The sequence below is a fragment of the Heloderma suspectum genome, chromosome 1 (assembly GCF_057233095.1).
Source record: "Heloderma suspectum isolate Gila_16-S chromosome 1, 16-S_ref, whole genome shotgun sequence".
Lineage (NCBI taxonomy): Eukaryota > Metazoa > Chordata > Lepidosauria > Squamata > Helodermatidae > Heloderma > Heloderma suspectum.
In genome coordinates, this window is record NC_139458.1 from 23,965,755 (window position 1) to 23,988,007 (window position 22,253).

The 22,253-nt window shown below is 42.3% G+C and overlaps 1 protein-coding gene across 7 annotated transcripts in view; it reads right to left on the minus strand.

Annotated features, from left to right (window-relative positions):
- Positions 1-9,833: 9,833 nt before the first annotated feature.
- The window catches only part of PPP2R5C (protein phosphatase 2 regulatory subunit B'gamma), a 117,489-nt gene continuing 105,069 nt past the window's right edge, over positions 9,834-22,253 (minus strand). For 4 of the 7 annotated variants that reach the window (XM_084838624.1, XM_084838631.1, XM_084838648.1 and 1 more), the window contains 3 exons: positions 21,670-21,742; positions 15,234-15,350; positions 9,834-13,100 (listed from right to left, as the gene is read on the minus strand). In XM_084838624.1, coding sequence (XP_084694750.1) covers positions 12,969-13,100; positions 15,234-15,350; positions 21,670-21,742 — 322 coding nt within the window. In that variant the 3' untranslated portion in view covers positions 9,834-12,968. The remainder of the gene's footprint in view (positions 13,101-15,233; positions 15,351-21,669; positions 21,743-22,253) is intronic. The other 3 variants (XM_084838640.1, XM_084838655.1, XM_084838673.1) reach the window with 1 other exon arrangement.

The following is a 22,253-nucleotide window of genomic DNA, read 5'->3' on the forward strand; positions in this document are numbered from 1 at the left end:
GGCCTATAGAACCAAACTGTGGTTCTCTTAGCTACCCCATTATACCTATCCATGCTGCTATTTGTAAGCAAAAACCTTATGGCAGGTTCATATAGCCTTTTGCCTTAGATGAGTTTTGTTACATTGCCTTTTAAGGTTCTTACGCATCTAAAATAATGGTGTTATTTACCACCTGCCAGCAACTTATGTGTCCATATCCATTTATTTATCTCAATGTGAATGTCAGTTTTGTAATGAACCAGACCCTTGGAAAAAGGATTGGCTATTTATTGGCCAGTTATATACCTTGCAGAGAGTGAGTGCAAGTGGAAACATCTGCTGAGTCATTGAGCAGTCCAGCAGATGCTTTTACAACATTTAGGACCCTAATGCACTTTTAATACACTATATTCTTCATGATCTTTATCTTTTGCTTATTTCCTTTTCTTCTCTAGGGCCTATTTTGAATGATTTACACCAAAGGCTATGGAAAGAGTTATGGATGAAACTTCAGATAACCCTCAAATGATCTAATTCAGGCCATCATTTACATATAATTACCAGACTCAGGGATTTGGATATGCCTCAAATGTCGCTTTCAGTTACCTGCTATAGCCTCCCTGTTGGCCCACTGGCTTTTACTTTACAGTGGCTGCTACCATTTTACATTTGCAAGTCCAAAAACAAACCCCAAAGTTTCTACTATTTAACTGTATTTGAATTCCCCCCAAACATTAATTTATGCCCTGCATTTCTACCAGGAAATGGCACTCAAAGTGGCTACTTACATACTCTCTGTCTTGTTTAAGTGCATTTGGGAGGGGTGTTAAATCACAATGGGCCTTCTATCAGTCCTGCGAGTGCACTGGCTTTGGACAATGCCCAAGTAGAATTGGTCCTCTTTGGTCTGGCTCTGTCACTTCACAAGGCAAAGTGGGTTTCCCTCCGAAGCCAAGAGAAATGAACCTGCTCCAGAACCAGGCTTTGTTAGCGACTTGTGTTTCAGAGACACGGGAGACACAGAGACTTGATGTTTCCAGCAAATAGCATCTTTTGGTTTCATTTCTCTAAATGCTGTGACTATGAGTATAGGGAGTAGAGCTGAATGGCTGACAGTCTACCTTCTAATCCTAGGGCATGTTTTACCAGGAACTCCAATCAACATGCTTTGGGGTAGGGCAAGGATGAGACTGTGAGATGGCCATTCTTTCAATGCCACCAGGCTTCACTATGAAAAAAGCCTTAAACTGGTTTTCAATCATCGCAATACCCTAGTCCTCTGACAAGCTATCATTCTGGCATTTAGCAGGCGTCATCTCTCAGAAGGGGCAACTACCCATGCCATTTTCATCCAGTTCTGCCAAGAAACTTATTTGACAGTTTCTTAAAATAGTAATAATAAAATTAAAAAAAATAATATGTGCACATACCACAAAGACTCCTGCATTAATTTTTCTGACATTTGGCAGACATAATCCCATCCTAAGGGTCTACTTTACCTATAACTATCATCCAGTTGTGACAGAGAGAAAAATGTTATAGCCATTTTTGGATTTCCCATGATAATCAACGGGAAGCATGACACCACACATTTTTGAACCTTAATTTGGGTTCGGTACAAAGTCAAAGTGGATGGACTCCGAATCAGTCTGAGCTAAAGCAGTCTGAGCCAAAGCACCAAATCACATACAGCATCTAGTCCAGGGGTGGGCAACAGGTGGACCGCAGACCACATGTACCTGCTGCCTCTAGTGTGGCCCCTGCTGCCCCTGAAATTGAAAACAAGTTAAATTTGTGCCTTTTAAGCCTCTCCCCTGGTTTGCTGCTGAATTTCGGCAACCAACTGCTATTTTTTTTTGCTGCTGCTGCTACTGCTGCATTGCCAAGAGGTTCTGCAGGGTGTATGTGTGTGTGTAAAGTGGCCCCCCAGATCACCCCAAAGTTGCCCACTCCCTGAGCTAGTCTTTCCTCCATGGAGCTCAGAACATCCTATGTTCACTCACCAACCAGACAGATGACATTTAAAAAATAAGACCCACAATGTTTTGTGCGGCATTTTTTAAATGTAACTATGGCTTTAATCTCCAGTAAAGTGCATGCCCACACAACTTTCATCACGTTGCATCCTATTCAAAAACAGACAATAGACTCCCTTCCTCGACTCTCAGGAGCTAGGAAGGATTTTTTTTAAAAATAGCTCACAAATAAGAATACTCTGAAAGTTGTCCCTGAGCCACAAGGGTCTCAGACTAAACTCTGTAGGATAACCATCTTACATGGATGTAGGCTGTCACTGATTCCTGTCAATCAGGACAAAGGGATTTGTGGCAAGAAGAGTTGACCATCTTGTGAATTCCCCATCCTTCGCTGAGTGTGGTCTAAATGCTAGGTAATCTCTTCTCTGTCCACTAGGAGGCCAGTTCTTTGAAAATGATGCAAAGGGCTGGACAATGTGGCACTTCCCTTTCTCCCTAAAGCAAGTGACTACTGATATTGCAGTATGCAACTCTAGCGAAGTATCTGAGGGGTGCAGAACCTCTTTCAGCCTGGAGTCCATTTTGAAGACTTTTTCAGGGGCTGCATTCCAGGGGTGGGCAGGGCTGAAGGCAAAAGGGTTGAGGCTAAAGGCAAAAAGGATGGGGCCAAAAATACAAAAAGTACCAGCATATTTTAGCTTAAAGATCTTATTGCCAGTAGCTAAGCCTTAGTGGAGGCATTTCAGCCTTTTAGAATGGGGAAAAACTGCACCAAAGCCAGGAAACCACCAAATAATTGGTGTTTGGGGGGAAGGGGCGTGGCCATCTGGGGACTCGCGGACGGCCAGACAGGGATGCAAAGAGGGCCAGATTTGGCCTGAGGTTCTGCACCCCTGATCTAAGGCAATGATCCAGGAAAACACAAAAGAAAGCAGGGACGGTCACTGGCTGCCATTATGCACATGAAGGAGAATTTACAGGTGCCTCAAGTGCTAGCGGACTCCCTTGTAACCAACAGCAGATCATTCTCTAACAGAATGGGGGAACCGTTTTTTATCCCGGGTGCTGAATTCCAGTTTGGGAAAAGTCTTGGGGGCTGTATTCCATCTGTGGCAGGGCCAAAGGCAAAGTGGGCATGGCCAATGGCAGAATGGGAAAGGCAAAAATGTAATAATGTAATTATGACCAATTCTAAGCCTACATAGAAGCATGCAGGACAGCCTTTGCATGTCTAAGCAGACCGAAGCTGGACTGAATCACTCAGGAGTACTTTTAAATAGCATCTTAAATACCAAACCTCTGCATGTCTAATCACAAGTAGGATAAGCGTCTGCCTGTCTACAGTGAAGCAAGCAGGATGGAATCACTCGGCAGCACTTTCGAACAAGAGCATAAGAGCCGTGCTGGATCAGACCAAGGGTCCATCTAGTCTAGCATTCTGTTCACATAGTGGCCAACCAGCTATTGACTGGGAACCCACAAGCAGGACACGAGCGCATCATCACCCTCCCACCCATGTTCCCCAGCGACTGGTGTACACAGGCTCACTGCCTCTGGTACGGGAGGTAGCACATATCTTTCAAGGCTAGTAGCCATTGATAGCCTTTTCCTCCAGGAATTTGTCTAACCCCCTTTTAAAGCCATCCAAATCGGTGGCCATCACTACACATTGTGGAAGTGAATTCCATAGACTGACTATACACTGTGTGAAGAAGTTCTTCCTTTTATCTGTACTGAATCTACCCACTAATCAGCTTTGTAGGATGACCCTGGGTTCTAGTATTTTGAGAGAGGGAGAACAATGTCTCCCAACAACATCCAAATATTAAGCTTTTGCATGTGTACTTTGAAGACAGCATGAGCAGCAGCATGCCTATTCACAAGTAAGCAGGACTGACTCACATAGCAGCTTCCTCCCCAGGCTCTGCCCCCTCTGGCAGGAAAATGCTCTTACCTCCAACCATCAGCTGATGGGAGAAAAGAGCTTTCCCCTGCTGCACAGTGAGTAAGGCTAATCAAAGCCCTGCCCTCCCCAGGCAAAGAGTTGCAGTAGATCCAACTTCAGATACATGAAGGGACCCCTGTACCAGTAAGATCTAGGCATGTTGGAGTATCAGTGGTGCCACCTACCCCAGGATAACCGCAGAACACCTCCCAAAAACGAATTAGGGATTGTGGAGGTCAGGCGAGAGCCTGAGAGACTTAAAGGAAAAATACTTGCTAACCGTTGATGCTCTTTCCTGCATGCCATGGTCAGACTGAACAACCACCCTAGGGTACCAGGTCTTTGAACAAAACAGCAGATGACTTACTGCAATAGATGAGATGGCTGTAGTTTTATGATAATGGCAATAATTCCTCTAGGATGCTTGGCTTGGATTATGCATCAACCTTCCTCAGCCTACTGGTCTCTAGATGTTCTGGACTACAATTCCCACTAACCCCAGCCAGCATGGGCAATGGTCAGGGATGTAATCCAAAACATCTGGAGGGCACCAAGTTGGGGAAGGCTGGTCTGCATGGTTGAGCATACCATGATGCAATAGGTAGGCATGGATTCCTTGAAACCAGGACTAAAGCTGTGGCCAGTTTCCCCCAGCCACGCTCCATCCCCAATGTCTTATTTCAATGGCAGTTTTACCCTGAAACAACTGGAGGAGGAACAGATTAAAGTGCCCTTCAGCAGATCAGATTGTACTTCTATCACTATGGATTAACAGCAGGAAGGCTTTACACATCATCAAGAATTAGAGAGAAGGCCTTTCACACCAAAGGGTGGTATTTCCAGGAAATCTTGAGCACTGGCATCCCTCTTTCTAGAAATTAAGCTCTGCTGCCCTGAACCCAAAGGTCTGCAATGATGGCTGCCAACACCTTGGTGAAACTTTTGAATGAGGCTACGCTTGAGGAAAGCAAGAATCAAGTTGGCACTTCTGCTCTTAACAAAGCTAGAAGAAATGAAGGATAAGGCTCCTTCACTCTTGGGTTGCTCTCCCTTGCTCGAGGTGTCAGGGTGAGGAAACTGGTTCCTACGTAGTTTAGCATGGGAGAGCTCAGTGCCCCAACCTTCCAGTTCTTTCATCTTGCCTCCTTTGAACATGTCTGCATGGTATTGCTAAAGAACAAAACTCTCAGCACAACTGAAAGTGGAAAAAACTGTCTTCAGTTTTTAAAAGGTGGTATAAAGGGTATCACCAAGGATGAAGGCAGAGCAAAACCCCTAGCGCAAGACTGCTGTCATTTGATTCAGAAAGGACAATTAAGCGAAACTGGGAATCTATTCCTTGCTTTAAATCAAAGTTGATTTATGCTGTTCTCTGCTTGTGAGATATTGTGGTTTGGATTACACTGTGTTGTGGTGGCTGTGTAGTATAACATGGCTTGGGGAAAAGGGTTGACCATGATAGCCTTGTGGTTTCTTGGAACATTGTGATTTTGCAACACATACAGTGCTATCCTAAGCATGCTTACGCAGAAGCCCAAGTTCAATGTGACCCCCAAGTAAGCACACCTAGGATTGCAGCCTTGATTTCTTTTTTGTCTCTAGCACATAGTATTACAAAAGACTCAAATGCTATAGATGCCTCTCTCCTAGACCTGGAGAGAACCATCCAGTGTAAATTACTGCCCTGGGGGTTAAATACAGAAAAGAAACTAGTTATATAAGCAACATTTTTTCCCTTAATTTTTTATGAGTAACAGTTGCATGAGTTCAGGCATAGATGCAAATTGAACAAAATGAAATGCATTATTTAGGAACCTATCTCCCAAAGCTCTGTGAGTGAATAATCAAATCTTTACCCTTTGAAACATGCTAACTCCCTCCACCCCCACAGTATTCTGCTCATGTGCGTGGGCCACTTAATTGGTCTCCTTTGGTATGCGGGAACCTATTCCAAAGAACAAATAAAATAGATGCAATGAGTGTAATTTGTTACAGAAACAGTTTATGCCATATCCATCTATCCGTTTATGAACATAAATAGCAACTTTGGCCAATAAAATACATCGAAATAGTGACCCAGGAAGTATCAGGTCCCTGATAAAGTGTATTTGGGCCAGCAAAACATTTATAAATGGTGCTTGCTGATCATGCGTACTTATATTCAGTCATCGATTGCAAAGACCTAAAAACGGTATTCTCCAGTCTCTCTAAACTTTTGAAATAGTCTGGGCGGAAAGGTGGGGGGGAGGAGTCAGGATTGGGAACAAAGCATAGGAGGAAAGCGGGATTATCCCTTTTTCTCACACTGTCACCCCCCACCCCCAAAAATGGCTATTTGCAAAACTTTAAAGAAATCAGAGATACACATCTGTTGTCACATCTAGTTTTTAATCATACAGCAACAGTAAAACATCAGCCTTTCAAGACTGCTGTATTACAGTTTGAATGAAGGCCATCCCCCCCATGGAATAGAAAATGATAGGCATGAAACTGTGGTCTAGAAACATGCATAGCTGTGGTTATGTCCTGCAGCTTGAAAATTGGCTTTATGTTCCCAGAACTGTCCAGTTAAATCAGAATCCAGTCTTCACTTGAATAGATAAAAGCTGGAAAAAATGGAGGCAGTTTCTAGTCTAGATTTAGAAAAACCTAATGGATTGTTAATTCTGTATATGGTTTTCTGGTGTATTTTCTGACAGATTAGGATAACAATCCAAATTATGGGTTGTATCCAATGCTGTCCATCTGTCTGCAGAATAGAAAGTGCCGATGGAAGAGATTCTCTCTTCCCTCTTGCAGCCCCCGGCATAGCACCTAAATCTGTGCTGGAGAGCCTCTGGAGGTTTGGAAGGCTTGCAGTGGGGAAGAGAGCAAGAGGAAGTCCTGATGTGTGAGCACTCACGTGATGTTAGATGAAGCCCATTATTAACTTAGGAAGGGATCCAAATAAATGCTTAAACTCATGCAAAGAGCTTATGTTAACCCAGTGGAATGTTTGACCGTTACCTGAATAGCTAACCCTCATACCACGTCACCAGCTGCTTTTGAAACTTGCTCCTTTCAAAAGCTGTACACTACAGAGCATAGGTGGCCACTCCTGAAAGTCTAAAGCTCTCTTGGATCTAGAATAAGGCCTGGACTCAGAGAACTGCCAGAGGATGAAGTCTTCATTAACTGGAGAGGAAAGCCAGTCTTTGCAATTGCAGGATCAGCTGGGATTGATTTCTCCACATGGTAAATGGCCAATATACCTTATCTTTCAATTGGCTCTCCCAGTCCATTTGTCAGTTTTAATTTTAGCATCTTTTGTGGGACACTGACTTTTTACATAGAATTGCTGCTACCCTTGGCTTCTGGCATAGTATGTTGAATGATTCAGTGCTTTTGTCTCGCAACCTTCCACAGTGGTATAGATGTGCAACAATGCATAAGGGATTGCTGTCCTGAAGTACGAAGCATATGGATATTAATATCATTATAAATCATTGTCACTCAGATCATTTAGCTGTATCCAGTGGTGGCTTTGTACTAGCACATCTGCTTATCCAAGGCAGGGAAACTCATTTTTGCTGATCTCTGCTCCTCCTCCCCGCCCGCCCCTCTCCAAGCCCTACTCCAGCCCTCTGTTCCAAGACCATACTGCTCTATCAGGATCCCCAGCCTTCAGAACAACTTTTCAGAGGCCGTGGGGGCTGCACTGGGTAGGGAAAAATTGGCAAAATTTGGGAGTCCAGCAATGAGCTCAAAAATACAATCCATCATGCATTTGCATTAAATTAAGCAAGACACAAGATAGACATTAAAAAGGTAGCCATAAAGATGGCTGTTGTGTCTGCTAATAATTTTGTTTGAGGATGGGGGAAAATGAAGTATTAATGTGAGTATCAATATCAACATATGATCCACAGCTCTATAAGCCATGTAAGGTCTTCCAGCACTTCCAGAAGATGCTTAGGCTTGGATTTTGCCATGTTTCCAAAGAAAGGAAATTCCATCCAAGCAAATGGCTGCATTCTTGAAGGATCATGCATATTGTGTGGCAGTGTGGAGATTCACGTATTAGATCGGCCTTCCCCAATCTGGTGACCCCCAGTTGTGTTGGACTACAACACCCAGCACCCACATCCTGTATGACCATTGACCATGTGTGCTGGGGTGATGTTGTAGTCCAACACATCCATCTGGAGGGCACCCGGTTGGGGAAGACTGTATTAGATGGCCTCCTTTTGTTTATTGACGGTGCAGACAAAATTAACTACTTGGATAATAAACTTGAGAAAAGGCAGGAGCAGTGGGTAATACTTATGGAGAGTATGCCTTTGACATTAGTTCCTCACATCTGCCTACCATAAAAAATAAGAAATTTATCTCAAACTCACTTGTACTCCTAATGCAATAATTTAACTGAAGGAAAATGGATTTCTCTTTTAGTAAGTGATGACTGAGGTCTTCCCGAAATTCCTCAAATCCTTCTTGGTCTTAGTTAATGAGATAATATCTATGAAAGTAGCTCAAATTGTGCATTTTTAGAGAAAAGTAGCCATATTTGCACAGAGCTACAGGCCAACTGAAACTGCTAAAACCTCCAGGTTTTGCACTTAGAAAACCCAACTGTCACAAGCCATATTTTTCAGGCAATGTTTTATGTAAGTTAGGGTGCAATCCTATGCAAGCTTAAGCCAAGGCTGGCTGGGGAATGCTGTGTGTTATAGCACTGTTTTCTATCCAAAGAGGCATAAGATTGTGCCTTTACTTGATTATGGGCAGAGGAACCACACAGGTTTGATTTGTCATGGAATGAGAAATAGGAAACATTGGTTTCTCTTGGCTATCATTGATATAGGTTACTTCACTCCTGTAAGGTCAAGTGGATACTTGGTTGGGTCTTCTGTACTTGATGTAACTCTTTACAAAAGGCATCACTATTACAGCTTTGCTCGGTATGTTTTTTTTTCCTTAGTGTGAAGAACCACCAGGGTTCATTGCCTCCATCTGGGTTCCTGTCACGCTGGATCAGCCAAATCAGGGTAGCTGCAGAGGGCCATGGCCCAAACTGCTATCAGGCAAGGCTGTCACTCCTCCATGGCCTGTGCTCATAGCCTTCAGAAGCTTCAGCTGGGAGCCGGTAGAGACATGGGGCGGGGGGGTGGGCACACCAGCCCAAGCAGAGGAAAGGAAAAGAAGGCCGCAGCGTAGGAGGAGTTGGAGGGAGGGGAGCAGAACAAGCCAAAATGCATCAGGAAAGAGCCAGAAAGGAGAGTGGCAGGCTAGAAGGAGAAGGAATCATGAAGTAGAGGCAAGTGGAAAGAGGACAGATAGAAGAGATGCAGGTAAGGGAGAGTGGAGGGCCAGAAAGATGTAACTTTTGTTCCTAGAAGATGGAAGGAGGGAAGCCTTGGGAAGCTACACAGGCAGGGCTGTACAGCCCCACTGCCCCTGGTACTCCTTGAACAGCAGGCTACCCAGACAGGAGTTTCTGTCCTTTTGGGAAAAATCAGAGCAATGGGCCCTTAGCTAGCTGAGCCAAACATGGAGATGGTGGCAAGTGGGAAGAGACATCTTGCTACACAAAAAAGCACGACGAGAAGGAGCTAATTGCCTATGGGCTAGCCAGAAAGACCAGGCCTGAGGGGAAGAACTGGCCCACACTTAGTTCAGAGTCCAAAGGGGTTCTGTGCCTTAAAATAAGTTGTAAAGGGAGCAAAACTGACCCTTATAATGAACAAGCCAGTGCTGTAACCAGGCTAGTACTGAAATACAAGACCATTTGATTAAAAGCATTCTGGGCCTCTCTGGTTTATGTAACTGATGGATCAAGGTGGTTTGACATGCTCCTTCCTAACAACTCAATCACATTTATATACCTATGTAATCTGCAATCTCACATTAGAAGGTCCTGTGCTAGAGCTAAAAGTAGTTTTATGATGAGCAGGTAAAATTCCATTTCTTCTTTATTTAATCCATATAATACACCATTTTTAGAATGTAAAAACTAGATAAAAGAGCATATTAAATGGCAGGTGTATGAAGTTCTTCATAGACAATGTCTGAACAAAAAAATCTGAATTACAAAATATTAAAAAATATGTTGGTACATTTGAACATAGCATTCCACTAAAAGCATAAAGATACAGATATAGTATAAAGAAAAATTGTGCCACTTACCTACTTTTTTGCTGTTTCTAGGAACTTTTTATTCTGTACATAGGACCATTCTGTACAAAATATGAAGTCTACATTTTTATTACTCATTACAATAAAACAAAGTACAATGTATGTACAATATTAAAATGAAGCCATACTAAAGCCACACGAAAAAAAAGACACTTGTAATATTCTTTTTGACATTCCTGATATACAGGCATAAAATTTTGGAGAACATGGGAAGGTGGTTAACACTGAACTTTATGAAGAATAACAGTCACCAAAACAATATTATTTGCACTTTTATTTTGGATGTATTAGTTTTTAGAATAAGTTAATACAGAACTTATACAGAGCATAAAAATGGTGATAACAAACAAGCCAAAGAATTAGTGCTGCTAAATTTTAGAATATTGCTTAGGCTAGTTTGTCAACTGGCCTAAAATCTCAAGATCAAATTTCCATGGCATAATTTCGCTACCTATCCCAGAATATTTGCTTTTTGGTGAATGTTTATCTTCAGTAAAGAGCAAAAAAAAAAAAAAAATCTAGACAGTGAAAGATCTTATACGTTGAGCGTTACACAGTCAACCAAACATTGATATACAATATTTTCCCATTTCCCCCCATAGGATAAAATTAGAGTGCTTCTTTCCAGAAGTCTCTTTCATGAACCTACTGAACAGCCAAATTATAAAAAAGGTATTTGATAAGTTATCAGCTAAAGATGGAAGTTCAAACAATGGTATATCAAAATACATATAGACATTGCTTTATGCAACTGTAAAAGCACCCTTCCCCCCCCTCAAAAAGGAGAAAGACATCTTTAAACTGCTTTAATTATTAGTTTTGTCATTATGGCAAAGCATATTCATTTTCAAGTTTAACAGGAATTATTTTACACAGAATAGGCATTTCATTTAAAGCTTGGAGTGGTCTTTAAATTTAACTTCGTCTTACCATCACACCTGATTTGATTTTCTTTCAATAGCTTTTGCAATAAATATTGGACATTTTGAGACCAGACAGCAGGCACTATATCTGCACAAGGTTACTAAAAATGCCTGTTTGCACAATAATTTTTATGGATTCTACCTTATTTCCTTAAAAAAAAACTATTTTAAAGAAGCTGCATGTAGCTTATTCTGCATCAAGACATTAAACATTGTTATGCTACTGCCAGACAAAAGAAACAAGTCACTCATTCTAAATAAAACTCATCTGAAACAGCTCTTAAGCAGGATATAAACGTCTAAAATACTGGCCACCCAGAGAGAAATCAAATATCGAAGACACAGCACTATACATATTTTTAAAGAAAATGTATTTGTGTGTTCCCACCTAGTACAATGAAAAAAGAGGTCATAACATGCATGTAATCTTGTGGAATTTATAGCAGCATTTGAAGATCAACAGCAACTCAGATGGGTTTTCACTTTTCTTGTGAGGTGTGTTATGTATTATAGGTGTTCTTCACCACAGATAAGAGTGACAACAGAACTACTGTAACTCATTTCTCAGCTGTTAAGACAGGCATTTGAAAAATGTGGAATGCCATTAGAAGATCTTTTGCTTAATTAAAAAATGATCTAAAAAGGTACTGATGCTGAACTCCAGAGAAATGTACCCACCTAAGCTGGTCTCATGATATCTGCAAGAAGAATTCTTAAGAGCCCAAAGTATGCCACGCAGTAAAAGCTCAGGTAAGGAAGTAAAACAGTGAAGCCATTTTCGTAAATAAAAGAATATTTTTGAAAAACAAAAGAGGTATGCAATGACTTTTAAAAATGCAATTTATTTCGAGTCAAGGCAGATAGTATTTCATTTTTAAGAACACACATTCCTCTTCTACCAGCTAAGTTCCAAAATAGTCATTTTGTATTACATGCTAAAGGACTGGAAAATATGGCTTCAATCCATATAAAGTACTCAGACAAGGGTGCCTCTCCGGAACAGTTTTCAGAGCGCCTAGAAATTAGCCGTGATTGAAGATTGTCATGAAAATTACCATTCTGTAAGCTGCACTGAGAGAACAATTTAACTGTATGTTTCCAACCTGCCAGAATGTGTCAAGGCAGCAAAGCAGATTTTTTTTCTTCAAGTGTTTTCTGTCTTATAAAAATGCCTAATAATTATATATGAATTTAGAATCTTGACCTTTGCCGCAGTACCAACTTGGGGATTGGGAAGAGAAAGAAAGTGGGCTTACAGTCTACCAGGCACTGCTATAGTGCAACCTCTAATCATTTCAGTGGGGCTTGCAAAGGAAAACCCATGCAAGACCACTTCATACGGTGCACTTTGCCGACACAGAAAGCTGTTCCATATAGGAAAAAACATGGAACTTCTGTGTAGATGGTTACCATGTGATACTCACGCATGCATTTTGTTGTGTGTATATGTGTATGATGTACAAGAACTAGAAGCTGCAGCCAACTGTAGCTTCCTAGGATGTGTACATGCAGCAAACATGATGACCAACAGTATGGTTTCATTCTTTCCTCTATACAGAACTGCTTTACACACACACACACACGCACGCACGCACGCTCTAAGATCTGGGAGGTTACACAGCAGCAGTGCTTGGTGATTTACCCCAAAAGACTGCTCTTCTCTCAGTAGTAATATGAAAAAAGTGCACACTTCTGATCAATTGGTATTACGTCAACAGCACCAAGAAAATGTCTTAGTTTAATACTAATTAACCCAAGTTTCTGCATACAGAATCAGGTAATTTACCATTGTTTGAACTACTAATCTTGAGCTTCGCATACTGTATCAAAGTTATTGCCTAACAGAATGGGGTTGAAAAAAGCTTTGACGTGTGTAACTGATCAGTATGGCACAAAAAAAGTAAGTTCTCTACTGTGGAACAGAGTCCAGAAAAAAGGGTTTTCCTCCAAATAAGATTTCACTTGAACTGTCTAATGCCCATCATGTGATATTAGATCCTCAGCTCGGCAATGGGACTCCAAGGCTTTCATGGTATAGATATCCTGAGGCAGTTCAGACTTGCGCCGCACCACTGGACGCTCCTTTTTCTGTTCCTTCGGTGCCTGAAATAAAAATGCATTTTAAAAAATTCAATGAGTTCTTATACAATTGGTGTTTTGTTTTTAAGAAGAATAGAAAAGCAGTATCAGAAAATTTATCCCAGAGGTTTGGCAAAACTGCCTGGCTAGTGCTGTAATGACTCGGGTGATGCTATGCTACCCACACAGGGCATCCCCCTATACTTATTTTTTTGGCTCTTCCTGGTTCTCCAAGAAGCCACCAAGTCCAAAATGTAACAGTTGGTACACATCGCATAATTAAAAGGCATACTTTGCAACTTGCCTAGCTAATAGCCATTCCCCCTGGTGAGCAGTCATGTAGCAAACTGTATCTAACCCGCTCCCTCCTGCCACCACAGGTCCCTATTCTAGCTGTGCTGCTGCCACCAAGACAGCCCCATCCCAGAAGTCAGCTACCATAGGTCCGCAGAAGCACAGTGCAGAAGTACGATGCCTTGATTTTCAGCATTTGATCGCTCTTCCAACCAAGCCAATAAGGCCAAAGGAGAGTGCACGCATCTGCATATGCAGCTGCCATAGTTTTTTACTTTCCTAGTTGGGGAGACACAGCTGTGCTATGTCTGCCTGATTCCTGTTGCTGCCTGGCCAAAAGTCAGAAAGAGCCCAGCCAACAGAGCACTTAGCTGTGTTTTCTTGGCTGGGGGGATATGTGACAGGACTACAGAAGTGTTCAGTCTGGCTTTTAAGTGCTTGGGCAGGCTTCTAAAATAGCATTGGTGGTGGGAAGGATGGAACGGGTCAGTGATAGGCAAAGGCAGAAAGCGGGGAGATGGAATTTAGAATGAGCAACTGTCCCCTCTATAACTCTTGGCATTCTTAGGGTGCAATCCTATGCATGTTTTGACAGAAAAAAGTCCTTCAACTCCCAGTTACAGGACTTTTTTCTGTTTAAACATGCATAGGATTGCACCTTTATTTGGTTATTATGTTTAAAGTGTATTTCTAGCCCTGTGAAAGTAAGTGATGTTAATATACACAATATGGGCAAGACCTGTGTCTAGGGCTATAAAATCCAGGATGAGGAGGCAAAGGAGAAAGGACAACCAGTGATGCTTTTCTATTCACACAGAGTATGTGTGTGCGCCTAGAAATACTGTAGCACTAATCTAATGAAGCTAACCTAGTTTCCACTTGACAAGGAAGCCCCTAACCAAACTAGTTGTTGCATAATGTTGGCACCATATTTAAATATATAATATTAATGGGTAGTATCCAATGTTAGTCCTATGCAGAGTGGACCGATTGAAATATATGGGGTGTAAATTAGCCATGATTCACTTAAGTCTTTCATTTCAATGGGTCTACTTTATGTAGGACTCAACATTCATTTCAATGGGTCTACTCTACATAGGACTAACATCGGATACCACCCAGTATGTTTACAAGTTATAGGCTGCAAATGTTATCCAGAGAAGAGTATCTAGATGTGCTCTGATCTCTCAAGTGGGGCTTTGGTACATGGGAACACTGGAAGCTGCCTTATACGGAGTCAGGCCATCGGTCCATCTAGCTCAGTACTGTCAACACTGACTGGCAGCAGTTCTTAAGGTCTTCAGGCAGCATTATTTCCTAGCCCTATCTGGGATTGAACCAGAGACCTTCTGCATACAAAGCATGTGCTATACCACTGAGCTACGGTCCCTGACAGAGTGGGTCCAGCCCTACTGGAAGCTGTTGGCTTAGCTCACCTGATGTCAGGGAAGACAGGGCTGGGCAGCCTTGTGGTCAGGGAAATGAATGCTAAGGTGTGATGAGGAAATCTAAAAATGTGAATGTCAACTAGCAACTTTGGGCTAAGCAGTCTCTTGCCTATATAGTCATCAAAACACCACTTTGCTGGCCTCATATCACTTTATAGGTTCTGCAGCCATTTCACACATACACAAGACAGACAATACTCACTGCTTACATATGCTATGGGACTAGGTTAAAGCTACTAGAACCATTTTACTGACAACAACAGGAAACTTCAGCTTGGAAATTACTAAAATTATTCTGCTCGTTTCAAATTTGTTGCAATTTGAAGAGGAAAAGTAGAACAGTTAACTAAAATGAGTAAATATGTCTGAATCAAGTTTGGAACGAGTAGGCTAATTTTTCTTCCTATGTGCTTACCGGACAAGCTTCTTCTTTCACTGTCTTTCTCAGCACCTGCAAGTCTTCAATTAAAGGCCCATCTGTTTCCATTGCAACAGGACTGCTCACCAGACAGGTGTCACTATATACTGAGTACTAACCAAATGCAAAATGTTTACGTCAGCATTTTTAAAGCAAAACTCCAGATTAGAAAATGAAAGCAATTCAGGTATTTCACTGCCAGAAATGTTAACCTCAGACTTGAACAATAATTTACATATTTTGATGCAAAGCATTTCAGCTTTGAAACAGAAATGAAATGCTTTAGCTTGAGTTTCTTAAAAGCAAGAGATTTTATTTTATTGACATCTAAAAGCTGTGTGTCCTATACAAATAAGGAAATTTGTACAACAAATCATGCAAGAGATTTGTTTTGTCAGTTGTTGAAACTGTTAATATATTTAATGGAGGGGGGGCATGAAAGAGGTTTATGAAATTATGCATGATACTGAAAGTTAATAGAAGTTTTCTCCCTCTTAACTGCCTGGCAGGAGAATCAGGGCACTCAAAGGAAGAACTACTTCACAAAGAACTCAATTTATGGAACTCACTGCCACAAGATGTGATGATGGCCACTCGCTTAGATGGCTTTAGAGGAGGACCAGAGAAATTCATGGAAGATAAATCTATCACTTGTTACTAGGAATGATGGCAAAATGCACCATCTAGGTTCAGAGGCAGTATGCTACTGAATGCCAGCTGCTGGGGAGTAACAAGAGTAGAGGTCTATGGCTCTCATGTCCTGCTTGTGGGCTTCCCAGAGCATCTGGCTGGGAAACTGTGGGAAACAGAATGCTGGACCATTGGTCTGATCCAGGATGACTGCTCCTATGTTCCCACAGCAGAAACATGGGGCAGCTCTACTGCTTGCTGCGCTTCCACTGTTTCTGTTGTGCCAGCAGGACACACTGCTAGCACTACAGGAAGCTAGCACTTCCTAAAGTAACTCCAGAAACTAGCAGAAACACTAGGTCCTGGAATGGGACACATCAGTGGGGCCCACTTCTGTGAGGTTTGCCCCATTCCAGAAACTAGTGTTTCAGCTCATTTCCATTTGCTTAAGGATCCATCAGCTTCCTGTGGCACTAGTGGTGTGTCACACTAGCATGTGGCCAGCACTGGATACTCCCTTGGAACGCTGTTTTCCCAGTGTAGCATTAGACTTGTATTTTTAAATACATCTCATCCCCTATGCTGCACCCATTTTGTAACTGAGGAGGGTTTCAAAAGCAGATTATGGCTTGTCAAATGAGGGTATTGTTCAAAGTAAACAAACAAAAAATCTGCCGGGCACGTGCAAACCCTAAAATAGCTCTTTGGATCCCAGCTGTAATCGAAAGTACTCTAATTTATATCAAATCCTGGAAACACCATTATATGGGTTGATTACAAATATTTTAAAATTTAATAGAAGAGCAAGAAGAATCAACGCACAAAATAATGGCTACAGAAAAGTTCAGCATGTTAAAATTCTCACACTGGTTCAACTATTGCAATTAGCACTCCCCCAACATTAAAAGACAATTAAAAAAAGGAGTGACCAAAGGCTAGCACCAAATTAACCTGAACAATTTTTAAAATTAATTTTAAAATTAATTTTATTTAAAAGTATTTTAAAGCCGCCTTTCGGGTATAGTACTTATTTGCTATACCTTTGTAACAGTTTCTTGAGAGCAATTATTGGAATAAGTGTCTGCTTTCACATAAAATGTTTTATATGATTTTGAATGGGATTTAATAAAGCAACTCATTCCAATACAAAATAAAATCAGCTGTAGTTTATATTATTTGAAAAAAATGTCAAAAAAGTTAAACACATCATGAGGCACATTCTTATGTTTACTTAGAAGGAAGCCCTACTGTGTTCAACAGGGCTACTTCTTGGCAAGTGTACTGCAGCCACTTCTGGGAAGGTTTTTCTGTTTTGGGGAGCTAATTAAACATGGAACTAATGACTATGTGTGAGCTGGCTTTTCTTCCCTCCTCCCTCCCAATCCTGTTATCACTTTTGGATTGTAAACTTGAGGGCAGGGACTATCTTATTATATCTTTGTAAGCTGTTCTGGGAACCTTTTTTGGCTGAAGAGTGGTGTAAAGATGCTTCAAACCAACCAACCAACCACCCACCCACCACTTCTAGATTCTTTTGGTAGTTAATTCACAGTGCAATCTTATGCATCTTTACTCAGAATTAAATCCAATGCAGTCTAAGTCAAGGGTCTTAACTGATAAGGAATTATCAGTAAAGGATTCTTCTGACATCTCAATCACGTGATCTCATGGAATAAATAGAAGAGTATCTTCCCAAGACAACCAAAATTATTAGAATTAATACTAATAATAATCCTCTCTATATTGAAATGTTACCTGGAGATTTAACCCAGGAAGCTGGCTACCATTCAACAAAATAAAAGAACTATTAATCTTAGCAAGTAACATGTCTATGCTACAAATTTAAATTAGCTTTCAAACAGTCATGGCTCTCAACTGAGGAATCTTGAGACTTATGCATGGTATCCAATTAAACTCCTGCTGCTGAGAGAATGTATTCCCTCAGTGGAACAAGTAGAGGGGCGATTTTCCATCCCCCACGCAGCCCCCTGTGCACCCTCAAAATCGGCTCCAGAAAGTTGGGAGACCTTCCAGAGAAAATGAGGGGTGGGAACTGCAGGAGGAAGGAGAAGCGAGGAAGTCCCATGCCTGAGTGGAGGTCTGCTTGCCAATATTGGATTTCACCCTTAGTTCTTTTTGTAGAACAAAGTCCTCCAACAAAATTTTCAGCAACCTCCAATTAAGCCAATTTCAAAACTGGTATAAATTTCTACTGTGTATGTGCCAAAAGAGAATCTGCAATTCTTAGAATATATATTGCTTGTATTTCTACTAGGTTATAGGTTTTCAACACTTCTGCTTTAGATTAAGGATATATGGTTTAATACTTAAACCCTATCATAACAGAATGACCTGGTTCACAAGACATGACAACCAACCGAGGCTTAATTTACCTAAGGCCCCCACCGCGTCATGCCAGATACCCTAAAACAAGCCATGGGTTATTTGAGGGTTGTCTAACCCTCAAACAACCCCTGCTACCTGGGTTCACACGACACAACAAGCCATTGCAAGCTGGGTGGCCATGGGAGCCATGCAAAAATGGTGCCTGTTGACATGCAACATGACCTGACAGCCCCTGTGGGTAAATTAAGCCATGGTGGGCTGTTGTGTTCTGAGAACCAGGTCAATGGCGCCAATCCAGAGAAAGTCAGTTGAGCAGGACCAAGTTATCCTGTTGATTTTAGCAAGTGGACACAGAAATCCCTTAAGTGGAATTATGCTCACAGAAGGGAGACAGGGAAGACAATTTTTGCTGATTCCCGCCTTCAACCTATTGCATTCTCTGAAAATCTGTTCTGGAGGGTTGGAAGACCTTCTGGAATAACATGGGAGGTGGCATAGAAGGCTGTGGGGAAATCAGCAAAAATCACTTCCTTTCCTTCTTCTATAAATGGCAGCCCCCACTGGATCATCTACACTTCTGTAAACAGAAGGATTTCTGTGAAAAAGGGCCACTCTGGATCCAAGATGTAAACAAACTTGCCAGTGCGCAACCTGCACAAGAACATTTTTTAAAACTTTAAAGCGCTTTTGTGGATTTACACTATCAGTTGAACTATGAAAATACACCAAAGGCAATTCTAGGGAGCCATTTCCCTACTCATGTTTTACAACTGTGGGTAAAGTAGCAGCCAGAAAACAGCTAAACCTGTCTTTGTGGTATTTGAAGCATAACACCAGCATCTTGCAAGGTCCTGGAACTTTTAATGGAGTTCACATACAATAACTGGATTCGTGCGGCACAACCACCCATCATGGGTGTCATCTGAACCCAGACTGATTCCTGCACGATGGTTTGTGCTTGGGCAACATGCCACCCAAACAACCCATGGCTTGTTCCTGGGGTTGTTGTACCCATGGTGGGTTGGTGTATTGTCCGAACCTGGGCATGCCAACTCATCATGGGTTGTGGGCATCGAGCAGCAAGCTGCTCATCAAACGTGGCAGAAACCCCTGCTGCTCCTCGTGATTGCGGCCAAGCTGCTTCCAGTGCCCCTTGCCAGTGACAGTCCCTCCAACTGTGCCCAAATGGCACTTTGCAGGCGTTGTCACTGGCTCCCCTGATTCTTGCCAAGCCCCCTGCCCCCGGTCCAATCGTAACCTCAGTTGCAGTCAGAGCATTTTTAAAATTTTCTTTTATTTGCGCAAAATGGGGCCAAAATAATGTTTTTGCATTTTTCTGGCCCCATGGACTTTTGTACACTTTTCCTCATCTGTCAATTGCTCAACATTACCCACTTAGCAAGGAGATTCCCAGGATTTAAAGTGTTCCCCCAACCCTTGGGGGTGCCCTCCTCACAGTCCACAGTTCCTGAGTCGGCAGCAACTCTTCTTCATATTAAAGTGCACCCCCCCTTTTCACTCCCAAGCACAAGAACCACATCTAGTTTGACAGCTGTCAAGCTAGATGCAGTTACTGAGATTGCGGGCGAAAAGGCTGTGTGTGGACTTTTCTGTGAAAAATAAGTTGCTGGGAACTTGGGCAAATGGGGATTCGAAGCAGGGCACTCCCAAGGTTCAGGGCAACCCTTTGAACCCTGGGGATAACCTTGCTAAGGGGATGATCTACACCCCATTTCCCCACCTGTCAAAGGCTATTAAACCAGCCTATATACAGCCTAGACTTGCCTGTTATCTTGTATGTTTGACTGCTCAAACATACAAGGCTCCAGGCAAAGCAAGCCTGTATAATTTTTACAGTCGGAGGTGCGCACTTCCCCAACTCCAATAGCCCAATAAAAATTAATTTTTAAGGGGACCATTTGTGCACATTCCCTGGGGCCAGGGCGCCCCCCCCCCATTTCGGACCTGTTTTGCATGCGCGCGTGCGTGCACACACACACACACACACACACGGCTTCAATTGCAACCAGGGTTGCCATCGGAGTGGGGACAAGGGACTTGCTGGCAGACAAGATGGATTTTGCCGCCAAGTCCCCTGGGATTCCGGGAGAAGTTGGCTGGATGACTGAGGGGGAATATGTGTGTGGGGGGGTGACAACCCACAGTGAGCTGATTGTCTGCTGGGCTCACCGTGGATTGTTCTGACAACCCACACTGCGTGGCTTAATCTGCAGTGTGGGTTGTCATGTCATGCAAACTCAGCCATTGTAGTCTGCTTGATTTTTCCGACATTATATAAAGGGTGGACTTTGAATGACTTCTTAATAACTTATTCACACATGATACTAAGTGCCCACATCCTATTCCCAGTGGCAGCTACAGCTCTCAGGAATTTATTATTATTTTATGTTTTTAACGTATTGTACACTATCCAGAGAACTTTGGTTACTGGATGGCTTAAAAGTACAATACATAAATAAAATGTCTAATAGTTACTGGCATGATCACAGAGGGGAAATAAGCCATGGTGAGTAACAAGCCACCCTGGCCAGTGTCAGGGTGGACACTGAGCCCATAGAATCCCAGAGTAGTTCTGATTCTGAGGAAGAGCAGTCGCTCCTGGGAGAGGAGCGTGCTCCTCTTTCCCAGGGCCCACAGCTGACGGAGATTCCTCCTACCGGCATTCCTAGATTAGATAGCAGTCCAGGGAGTGACAGAGCACGGGAAGTAAACTTGGTGGACGCGCGACGCCGACGCAGAGAGCGGGGCCAAATGGAGGGCACAGAAAGGAGGAATAGTGCCCGGTTGGCGCGCAAACAACGGCTGCGCCCAGAGGATCCAAGGGAAAAGCGGGGGACTCTCCCTAGTCCTTAAGTTCAGGGATCTGCCAGTAATTCCCTTTCAAACGGGGACCAACTGTTCCAACTTAGGGCATAGGTACTCTGCTGCTCAGATCTAGTTGCTACCTGTAAAGTTGTTAAGTTGTAAAAGAAGAATAAAGCTTTGAAAGGAATCCCGTTGTCTGTGTCTGGACTTGGCTACTGGATTAGACTGAGAGAGGCCTCCAAGGAGCCCTTGACAGCCAGGTTCACATGACACGACAATCTGAACTGCTGGGGGTAATTATGCCAATCCCCACCTACCCCACCACCGGCATGCATGGCAAGGGGAAATAAGCCACCATGGTTTATTTCCCCTCTGACTGTGCAAACCAAGTCACCATGTAATGGAGCTGTTGTTTTTTTTTAACAGAAAGGCAGGCAGTCATGTGGTATTTACTATCACCATACAAACAATATTGTCAAAAGGTGAACATATTCAGCCATATTTAGTCACCTTCTTTTATATTCTTTTAAAAATGTAAGTAGGGACATGTTACATCTGTGGCAACACTTATTCTTCCAGAAATATCTAATAAAAAGTGGAAATACTCAGCCTCTGAATGTTTTCTAGATACCTGGGGATTTGATTTGGCTAGATTTTCTATTTTAACCCATGCTTCTTCCCGTTCCTTCATTTTTAGTTTCTCCCTAGGGAGGAAAAAACCACATACGTATCACAGATAAAGCTCATTTAACTTTTCAAAGAAAATAAATCACCACCAATGTTTTTGAATCATCAGAAAGGATGTGTTGTTTTTTAAAATTACTCTTTTAAAGTTTCACATATATTCTACATAAAACATTTTCTTCCTTTACAGTGATGGAACAATAGCCATTAGATCTTAAGAATGGAGAAGAATTCTGGAAAGTTGGGGAGGGGAATGTCAGAAAAACCTCTGTCATAACAAACCAAGCCCATCCATCCTTGACTGCCACACTTTCACTAGCTTAACCAAGTAGTGAGGATGGCAGTGGTAGAGCCATTTGTTAACTTGGTTGTTTAATCCATGAACAACACCAAGTGCCCAGGTTTGGACATCACAGGAACAACCTATGAATGTAGCATTCTTAGGCTGTTGCTGGAAACTAGAAGTGGCTCGTGTGCAGTGCACATCCTGACAATTAATGGGTTAATTAACCCACGAATTGCCACTGAAAG